Here is a 10662-nt window from a genome sequence, read left to right as displayed (position 1 = left end):
ACCTCCAGAGGACCCTTCCAACCCTAATTTTCTATGATTTTATGGGCCTTTATACACACAACAAAATTGGCCTTTAAAATGGCTTAATTAACCATTTGCATCACTTTAATGGAATTGCTATTTACATGCTCCGCAGCGTATTCTGCTTTAATAGCATTGCTATTTACACGCTCAGCAGAGTATTCCACTTTAAATGACTTTGTAACATAGCATGGTAAAACCCATCTGAGATATTTTAGTTTCCTACCTAACAAAATGCAATGGTGCACGGGGTACTGGAAGCCAACGTACTCAGGGAATCTCAGGCTTGGCAGGGTTTCAGCACCTGGTGCACCATCCCCACCACCTTCTTCTCCCGCCACCACACCCAGCTACCTTCCTGCTACTTTGCCACTCTACCCCAAGGGTAAGACAGCCATTCCCAGGTAGTCCCAGGCAGTGGGAATGCGGTGGGGACAGTGCATGGGGTGCTGGACCTTACCTGCCTCTCCCGCGGCAGGAAGGGCAAGCTGCAGGTGGGATGAGTGGTCTCTGAGCTGCAGGGGACCCCAGTGCTTCCCTTTGTGGTGGTGGTGTGCCCCAGGCAGCACCCACCCACTGGCACCCAGCCTGGGTGGTCCTGGGGGGCACCACCACTGCAGAGGGAAGCACCAGGCCCCAAGCAGCTCAGGCAGAGAAAAAGAGAGAGAGATCAAAGTCCTTGCCGTTTCCCCACCTCAGTCAAGCCTTCCTGCATGAGCTGCCGCCAGCTTGCACAGCCCCTGAGGATTGGGTCTCTCACCCTTGTACTCGCAATGGGGGTTTAGTTCTCTCTAAATTGAAACAGTGGGTTTTTAAATCCTCCATTTCAATTTAGGGAGAACTAAACCCCTGTCAAGTGTTCAAGCACCCTATGATTCTAAGACCCTTTTAGTTACTGGGCTCAAGTCCCTGCTACTACAGCTAATTATGTTATAAATCCCTTTTATAAACCTATCAAGCCTCATTTAAAACACAAATTTGGTTTCTTGCCTTCACTTTACAAAAAGGTTCAAATCCTCACTCCTTTGATGGTTAGAAACCTTCTTCAAAGTTACAGCCTAAATTTTTGGTGATCAAAATTGGCCATGAGCTTAAAAGGCTCTTTTCCTTCCCTAATGTTGAACTCCTACTGTTCAGCTTGAAAGAAAGATAATGCCCCCGCTCAGGCCTCATTTTACTATCCTAAACAAGCCCAACTCTTCCAGCCTCCCGTCAGAAGGTAGGAAATTAATTTCCCTGATCACTCCAGATTTCATTCTTCTTGAACAGGGGTGACCACAAATGTATACAGTATTCCACATGGTATCACTAGTTCCTTACCCAAAAGCATCACTTTCTAATATCTCTGTATCAGTACATCTTGCCTGATGCATTATATACTCACATGGAATCGTAGAAAAGTAGGATTGGGAGGACCTCAAGAGGTCATCTAGTCCAACTCCCTACTCAAGCCAGGAATATCAGTATCTACACAAGTGCTTGTCTAACCTACTCCTAAAACTACAGAATCAATCCTGGTACATGATTACAAGGCACGTTGCCCAAAAAACACCAAGGGAACCCTATCTGCTGCAAGTGTTGTTCAAATGCACTTGAGAGATCCAAAAAAGAGGGCCATGCCCCCACTACAGAGGAAAGCAAAAATAACCACAGTCTGACCACAATTTAAAATTCCTTCCTGTTCCCAAATGTGATGAGCAGTGTGACCCTGAGTAGAGGGACAAGACCCTCTTACATAGGAACCTTTATGTTTTAATCCCGGCGGAAGCACTGGCATACCCCAGTCAAAATCCCTAGCCTTGGCTGCAGCCATCACCCAATGCTTCCAAGGAAGGCAAAAAAACCCAACAAACCCTGACACCCATAGCAACAGGCAAGGAAAAAATTCCTACCCAGCCCCATGTGGCAATCAGCAAAGCCCATAAGTATGGGGAAAAACCAAACACCCTCCACTCAGCTCTGCAACCTGGAGATAAAAAGCATGACTCCACACATCACACCCTCTAACTGGAAAGCCAGACCTCCACTTTGTCTCCCCTTCCTAACCTTCTCTCAGCTGCTTTAATCTGAAGTTAACTAAACCAGCTGTGGAGCTCTGTTTCATTCTGCTACTGCTGAGCACGGTCCTCTCCAATATTAACCTGCTCTGGGCTGCAGAGCTCTTCTCATTATCTCCCAGTAATCTGTGTGTGAGTAGGGGTGGGGGATTCTCAGTTTCCAGCTATTGGTCTTCACAGAGCACTCCAGGCACAGCTACTCCTAGATCATCACTTACCACTGCCTATCCAATGTCTTCTTGAAAAAAACCCATGTTGGAGATTCTACAACTTCCCTAGGCAGTTTATTCCACTACCTCAATATTTTAACAGTGAAGAAGTTTTTTTCCTAATATCCAATCTAAACCTATTTTCTACAACTTCAAGCCATTGGTACGTGTCCTGCTCTCTGCAGCAATGAAAAAAAGGTAGTCTCTCTCTTCTTTATGTCAGCCTTTCAGATATCTGAAGACTGTGATCATGTCCCCTCTTAATCACATTTTGTGGAAGCTGAACTTTCTTACGTCTTTCAAGCTTCGCCTCACATAGCTTGCCTTCCAAGCCCTTCACCACTTTTCTCTCCCAGCTCAGGACCCTCTCTAATTTCCCAAGTCCTTTTTAAAATACAAACCCCAAAGCTGCACACAATTTAGCCTCATCTTCTGCTCAGCACTAGCAGTAGATGAGGCTAATCACTATTACTTCCTAGGCATCTGCCTTTTCCCAAAATGTCACCATGCTGCTGACTCATAATCATCCTGTGATCAGTTCACCCAGATCTTTCTTTTGATTCCAATGTTTCCAGGTAGCAAGTCTCCAGCTTACGGCAGAATATCTTAAAGTTAATCCCCAAGTCCATTACCTAGTACTTTCTACTACTGAATTTCAACCATTTCACTCCGTCCCCAACACTCCAGTCCTCAACATCACCCATCTCCTTCCATATAATATTTGAGTCCTCACCCATATTGACCATGTGTCACAACTTGAAACTGTTAGCAAATTACATTAGCACAATTCAGCTTTACACGCCGAGTGCATTAATGAAAACAGCAGGTAAGATTGGTTCCAAGTGTGACAAGTGAGGAACTCCACTTGTAAACCCCTCCAGGTCAACAACATTCCCTTCTATACAACCAGGCATAATTTTCCCTTTATTTAGCTGCTGTCTCACCTAACAGTTCTTATATTAAATTGTAACATTCATCTTTTCCCCCTTAATTAATCCTTAAGCTTTGTGCAGCATTGAGGTCAAACTGCCTGGTCTGCAGTAACGCTGATCCATTTCTTCTCCCCTATCTTCAGCAGAGACACCATGTTGGACTCTTCTAAGTGGAAGCAAAACTGAAATGTGGCAATTAACATGTTCAGATGCTCATTCCGATTACCCATTTTGCCTTTGCTTCCCACATATTCAACATGATCAGCCACACTGGACACAAGACGAAGTATTAACTCAGGTTTTCAGCCATACCTCAGCATTCACCTTTCACCTCTACAACAGCCTCATTGCACAACAGGCCTATTTCTTCCCTACTTGTTGTCTTTTTTAAAAACAGTAGCTAATGAGCCTTTTACTGACCTGTGTAGAACAATCTTGCATTGGCAAGCATGGTGGCATCAAGTGGAGCTTCCTGTGGCCAAGTTTTAAAAGAATCCAGTCAAGCTCCTTCATCCTCAAAGATGTTGGGAATGGGACCACCTTTGCAATCCAAGACACTTGATTATTTGAAAAAGCTCCCATACTATTAACACCCATAACATATGGGTAAAATCAGACTCCAAGTGCACCCACTGAGCTCCCAGAAAAACAGCTATACAAAAATATTACTTAGAATTCTAGATTAACTATTAAAATCCTCACTTATGCCAAAGAGGAATAATCACTTTGGCCATCTGCTGGCCCCAGCTGCCTTACCTAGGGTCGTGGGGGCCAAGGAAGCTGTAACCATAACACTTCTGCAGCTTGGAGCCTGGCTGGCAGCCAAAGCGTGGCTCCAGTGGGCCAAGCTCATTTTGGGCAGCACGCACGGCACCCACATGTACCGCCTCTTTTTTTCCCCCATGCAGGATTTTTTGACCCCAGGATCTCCCAAGGTCAAAAAAACCCTTGCGCCATAAGGTACCAGCATGGGAAATGCCTGAATGTGCGGTGTGTGATGCCACAGATGGGTTATATTGTATGGACATGGCTAATGGTTCCTTTTAAAGTTCCCAGTTGCATTTCCTCTCTTGATCTCTCTTTGAGAGGCACATGGGAGTCAGAGAGAGTATGACTTATGCACAAGTAACTAGAAACTTTCATATTTACAGTCTTTTCTCTAGAAAACAATAAAAGCTGCCCCTGGTTTATTTTCAAAACTGATCAACAAGGAAACTAGAAAAAAAGTGTTTAGGATTACAGTAGAATTCATTCTCAATCAGTACCTGTTTCTGTAGGTAATATCCTCTTTATCAAAGGAGTTGTGAAATGTTTTCCCTAAGCAGAATGAAAATTCAAAGTCAACATTTTCTTCTCTTAAATTATATCTCAAGTTTATGTGGTACGTTAGTGAAACAAAAGAAGTAACCACACAACAGGGCTAGGACTAGTAGCACCTCCAGATATCAACTGATTAAATATACTTTCAATTTTGAAGAAAGCTGAAAAGACACTTGAAAAGAACCACCACCTGGGTACAGCTAGAGATGGGAAACTCCCTACAAGAAGTAGGACAGACAGGAGTAGATCTTAGAGATGTAATAGAACTCATCTTGGGAATCTAAAATTCTGTGGGTGACCCATACCACATTCCAGATTTTCTGGTTTAATCAATAAAAAACAAGTACCACTACCCTTGAGCTCCCTCTCTCAGATACTTCTACCCATAGCTGTATCAGTCTCATTTTGCAATGTCCAGGGGGTGTGGATCTTGAGTTCAAGTTTCCTCAGATAGCAACAGGACTCTGACACTAGGGTCCTGCAGAACCTGAACATGTGGCTCAGCTGTTTACCCAGCAGAATTTCTTTTACTGCCTCATGTTAACCACACTAATCAAATTTTGGCAAGTTCAGTATCAAGTTCTATGATAAAAAGAGAGAAAAAATATAGCCATTAATGATTTACCATCACTTTTACAAATCCACCATAGTTTTGAATGTACTCTTGAATTTCATCGCTGGATTTCTTATGATGAAGGAATTCACACCTATAAAACAAAGGAAATTAAATGTCTCAGTGCTGTGGCCTGCTTTTGGGGGAGGGTCTTTTATTTTTGTTATGATTTCAGATACCATAAGCTATTTAAACTTTTTTTCATTTCAGACACAGACAATAAGTGGACATGACATGTATGGGTGCCATCAATATTATTTACACAACCAACTAATTATTAAGGGGAACTATTTACCACTGTTAGCTCATAGCTTAACCTCTGGAATAGTCCTAGAAATAATGTGCAAGGAAGAAGGACACAAGTTACATAGAGAACAAATGTGTGTTCCATTTTAGAGGTCATCTCACCCCCACATTGGAAAAATGACAGTAGGAAGCTTTTTTGTTTTAGGGGAAAAAATGTTGATATTGATCACTTAGCAACCCTGAAAGCCTAAATTAGTCCTCTTTCAGCAGTATGTCAAAAGTGAATGCAGGTCAGCCTTCACTGTGCAAGGAGAAATTTCTCAAGGATGATCAGTCACTTACTCAGGAAACCATTTGGCATGTTCTTTCCAAGGATCATCACCTTCTTCCCAGTTCCCCAAACATCCCCCACAGGCAAAGAACCAAACTTTATCTTTTTCACCTGCATGTAGAGAATCATGTGTCAAAGATGATCCCAGACTCTGTGGGGTCTTTTGCCCACACAGCAGCTGTGCAAACACAATTATCACAGTGAACACCAGCTCAATAATTTGGATCTTTTTAATTGGAACTTTCTAGCTTACATTGTAATGAGTGAAATGACAGGGAACTCCTATGCAAACTTGATTAGATGTTGTGTGATTCTGAATTAGGCAAGTTTAGGGGGAGTCTGACTTAATGAAGCACAAGGCTGAAAAGGAAACTATCAGATGAGGTACTTCTGACGCATCCAAACCTTGAAACTTTATTCTTTTTTAAAGACATTCTACAGTCTTGGTAGGATAACATTGTTTACCATTTTATTGCTTCTCCCAAATCACTAAGTTTACTTTCAATATGTTGATTCATAAGTAGACCTATTCTGCAGTGATATATCAATTGAGAATTCAAAAAGTACAAAAGCTTCTTCAGATAGTACTTAAATTCATGGGGTGAAACCAGAGCTGGACTGGCAAGTATTATCACAGCTTGGGAGTACCTTCTAACAGTCAAGTATCCTGATCCTACCAGCACACCAAACACCATCAAGTGAATGGTGCTGTGTATTGGGACTGCAGAGGGGGCTTCTGCAGTGGATAATTGTTAGGCAGGAGAATAGCTGTCCAGGGGAGCTGTGGGCAGACATGTCCTGCTGGCAATTATATCTCTCTGATTTATCTTCGGAGAAACTGCCACAATATGAAAGTTGTGCTGTAGGGGAAATTAACATTTAGAAAAACCTGGATTTGTTACTGTGGTACTCAGCCTTGTAGAGCAGATATGCCTTGCAAATTCAGATACATCATTTAATAAATCAAACCAGAAACTCTTCAAAGCACTATTTCCATTAAAGAAAAATCCAGCACTAGATAGCATAGCTGGCTGGGTTCCTCTGGCATAGAATGGCCAGGCTTCAAAAGACTGAAGTCTAGCCTCCTCCTCTTTGTACCTGTCTGTAGGCTCTGCCGGACTGTCTTCTACATTCTGAACACGTATGTCATACCGCAGAATGTTACCCACCTCTTTCCCTTGGACAAAGTCACACCGAGGTTGAAATTTTTTATGCCCTGAATCTGGGGACAATCTGGCTGATGTTGCACATAAAACCAGCCCACAGCAGTAACACTGTATACCAGACTTAACCCCTGTGTAATAAAACCCAGCAGTAGCCATCTCTGTGGGAGCCCATGATGAACCAGAGTCATAGGAGAAGAACGTTTTTAACCTCTTGCATTCATTTCTCATGCTGGGGTTATAACCCCTTTGCAACTGCTCGCGAATCTCCTGGTATTCTTTCTCCATTTTTTCTGATAGCTTGTGCCAATCAAAATTTAGATGAGGGAAGCAAGCCTGTATATAAGATGGATTCAGCTCAGAAATTTGACTGTTGCTCATGTCCTCTGCAGGAGGGTCTAGGGCAGACATCATCTGTAAAAGAAAAATAATATATTTTGTCTCCCCAAACACACCATTGTTTAAAAGTCTTGTAATACAACTTCCCTGTTACCTCGGGCAGAAAAAAAAAAAATACCTGGCTACCACTGGAACCAGGCAACAAACTGATAGTTCCTCAGCTACAGTACTGCAGTGTTACCAGCACTGCTCGACTAAGTGCTTCAAGCGAGCTAGATACCGTACATGTTCATAGACCCCTAAGTGACATTACATATCATGTGGTTAACAAGTTAAATGGCAATATGTAAGAACCTATGTAGGTGCTTCTAAGAGACGGTTGCCCACCCATTTCACAGGCAGACCATGGGGCCCAGCACTATTTTTGTGGGCTGAGCACAGCGTGGCCCCCCCCACTTTGAGTGGCCAAGGGGCCCCAGAATTCCCTCCCCTCCCCACAGATTGCCAGATGGCCCCAAACTGGGGCTTGCTTATTAACACATCAGTTAATAGCTTCTGTAGGCTTAATCCCCTGATTAAGACCATGGATGCCGTTAATTGATGTGTTATTAAGCTAAGCCATGGTTAAGGACTTCCACGGATTTGATCAAGCCCAGTCTCCCCCCTGCCCCATCTCCAGACTCAGTCCTACTGAAACACACTCTACAGAGTTGCCAAACACAAGCCAGTCTCTCCTGAGTACTCAAACTGAAAACTACAAATATTTTTTTCAAAGGTTTCCATCTTGACCAGAACTGGCAGATTTTCACAGAGTAAAGGTAATCCCCAATCAAATTCAAGCCTTTCTTCCAAAGCATGGAGGCACCATAGGATCTTTTTTTTTCTTAAATAGGGCCAAAACTTTTTTCCAAATCTGATTATTGGAAATGGCTAAACTGTATTTCCTGATTTTTTAAATACTCAGACTGAGGTGGACAGTTGAACTGAAAATGTGCAATTCAAATAGTAGAGTTTAGCAATGAAGACGACTACAGGGAGCACGCCCAGCTCCTTTTACTATAATGCTAAACAACCCACAGTGTTTGCTCTTTTGAACTACTTCCTAATTATTTGAACTGTGGTTTCAAAAAGACTCAACAATACTTATTTCACTATTCAAGGTCTTCTAAGAGACCTACAGCCAATATTCTTCACTTAAAATTTAGCTTAGAATTAGGGATTAGCTTTTTTAAAAGTGTAAATGCTCCTACAGTATTTACAGCCATACCACTAATTCACATTTTTTTTTAATTTCCCTATAATATCATCAATTGAGTGTTAGATTGCAGCTAAAGTCTCTAACCCTCGCCAAACTCCACTGTTCTTACTGTCTGATGTGTCCACACTTAGCTTGGAACCTTCTAGTCTTCCAAAAGAAGAATGTTTTTAGGAATGCTTATAAAAACATAGGTAAGCAAGTCATTTTAGTCACCTACATAAAAGGCATCTGATTTAATTCATGACCCTTGGGCCTAACAATCTCATCTTACTGCATATGGAGCATCCCAGCACATGCCTGAACTGGCCAAAGCAATATACTGTAGGTTGCAGCATATGACATGAACTAGAATGAGGGACACAAAAGTGTATTCAAAGAGGAAACTTACAGAATTGTTCAGTTCATTCCTTCAGCACAAATTACATTGACTACGACCGCAGTCTCAGAGTTCTTTACTTCTGATGGAAATAACATTAAAAATGCCAAATTTGAAACAAAGACAGCTTTGAAATTAAATAAGAAACAGCCGAGAGATAAGTACCTCAGCACTTCTGCAGGATGAGTGTCCCAGATTAAAGAACCCATGGGTTAACACCAAATTGGAAAACACTGGGAAGAGATGCTGAATAAAACAAAGGAAACAAAACATATATTAGCCTTTCCATACAAATTATTTTAATAGCTGTCTTCCTTCCTTCCAGGTGCTTGGTAAGAACCCAGGGATCTCCTTCTTCACAGAATCATCACAATGAATTTACTCAAGAAATCTTATCAAGTCTTCCAATCAAAATAAAAAAAAAACCAATTTGTTCATAGGAAAATCAAACCAAACAACAGCAATTCCTCCCTGAGACACACAAATTTTGCAACCTGAGCAAAATATGTATTTACCAGTATAAGCAATGAGCAAGCCAGAGGGAAAAAAATGGCAAAGATCAAAAATAGGAGGCTGTCTGGAAAATCAGCTGCTAGAAGATAAATCTTGGTGAGTTTTCCTTATTTCTCTCCAATGGCTACTGGACATAAAAAACCAACTGGTTTCAGAGAGCACATCATGACATTTACTTTTTTCCCTCACCTATAACTTCCTGAATCAATACTCTTGTAGAAGTAATTAGCTTACTTGACTAGAAAAACAGACAAAGACCAGATGTACTGATACTGCTCTGAGATAAGGAATCCGTATTCCTACATTCCTTGGGTTATCTTGATATATTGCCCTATACATAGATAGTTTGTTTAAGTAAAACTTTCTAAGTTTCTGTGTAATTTACTATTGTTTTGTTTCTCCAAGGTGTATTTTTTATGTCTTTCTCTGTCTTAAGTATAAATACACTTGTAACCTTAGAGAGTTTGAGAAATCCTGTGAAACAGACAAGTGGGTGATTCCCCTTGCTTTATGGAATTCTCCCTGTGATCACAGTATAGCCCTAAATAAAGAAAAGCTGGCTCTGTCAGTTCTGATTCAACCACAACGCTAAGTTTGATTTCTTCCACACTCTGTAGTTCCACATTTTTTGGTTACTTACCAGTCTTCTGTCCTTGCTTTCACTGTCAGACAATAATGCTCAAGAAACATCAATATCTCCAGAGCAACTTTAGATCTTCTTTAGATCTGCTAGTCACATGACTAACACACGTAAAAATCAACTACAAATGCAAATACATCAGTTAGCAGCTGGTGGCATATTGCTTCGGAGTGGGTGGACAGTTCGTGAACTCCAGCATTTACTGAGGAAGTGCTCCCTCTAGGGGCGCGTCCACACGAGCGCGCACCAGCATCTTGCCCTGCCTCAAACCCCTTTGAGGCGGAGCAGCAGGCACATGTTCCCCGCCCTGCAAGTTTGCAGAGCGAGGAGAAAACTAGACCCCTGTTAGGGGTTTAAAAAAATCAACGTTTAAAGAGGCGGCACGGGGGATCGCGCCCTGAGACAATCGGAGGCTGCGTCCTCCATGGAGACGCTCTGGCTACCGGACCGTCTCTATGGTTGGCCCTCGCCCTGGTGCTGAAACACTGGGCCACCCAGTCCGGGTGTGTCAGCACCAGGGCTCCGGTGCCGGTGAGTAAGGGGTTGGGGGGGCTGGAGGAGCGGGGGACCCCTACCGGGATTGGCCCCTCCCCCAGCCCCCCCCCGAACTCCCCCAAGCCCTGCCGCGGATGGCCCCTCCCCCT

At 42.6% G+C, this 10662-nt stretch overlaps 1 protein-coding gene and 1 long non-coding RNA gene across 2 annotated transcripts in view; both read right to left on the bottom strand.

Moving 5' to 3' along the window:
• The window catches only part of LOC109297291 (baculoviral IAP repeat-containing protein 1-like), a 35667-nt gene extending 29761 nt beyond the window's left edge, over window positions 1-5906 (bottom strand). The window contains 4 exon segments of the mRNA XM_019516965.1: window positions 3640-3759; window positions 4485-4536; window positions 5165-5246; window positions 5741-5906. Coding sequence (XP_019372510.1) covers window positions 3640-3670 — 31 coding nt within the window. The 5' untranslated portion in view covers window positions 3671-3759; window positions 4485-4536; window positions 5165-5246; window positions 5741-5906.
• Window positions 5907-8564: 2658 nt separating this feature from the next.
• LOC109297292 lies at window positions 8565-10187 on the bottom strand. The gene is made up of 3 exons (XR_002097276.1): window positions 10019-10187; window positions 8878-8947; window positions 8565-8631 (listed from the first exon to the last, which is right to left on the bottom strand). It is a non-coding gene; the product is annotated as an uncharacterized LOC109297292 (long non-coding RNA).
• Between the last annotated feature and the right edge of the window lie 475 nt (window positions 10188-10662).

This window comes from Gavialis gangeticus, unplaced genomic scaffold (genome assembly GCF_001723915.1).
Source record: "Gavialis gangeticus isolate Ggan-Ray unplaced genomic scaffold, GavGan_comp1, whole genome shotgun sequence".
Lineage (NCBI taxonomy): Eukaryota > Metazoa > Chordata > Crocodylia > Gavialidae > Gavialis > Gavialis gangeticus.
The sequence above is the reverse complement of the archived record's forward strand: the minus strand, read 5'-3'. Positions and strand labels throughout refer to the sequence as shown.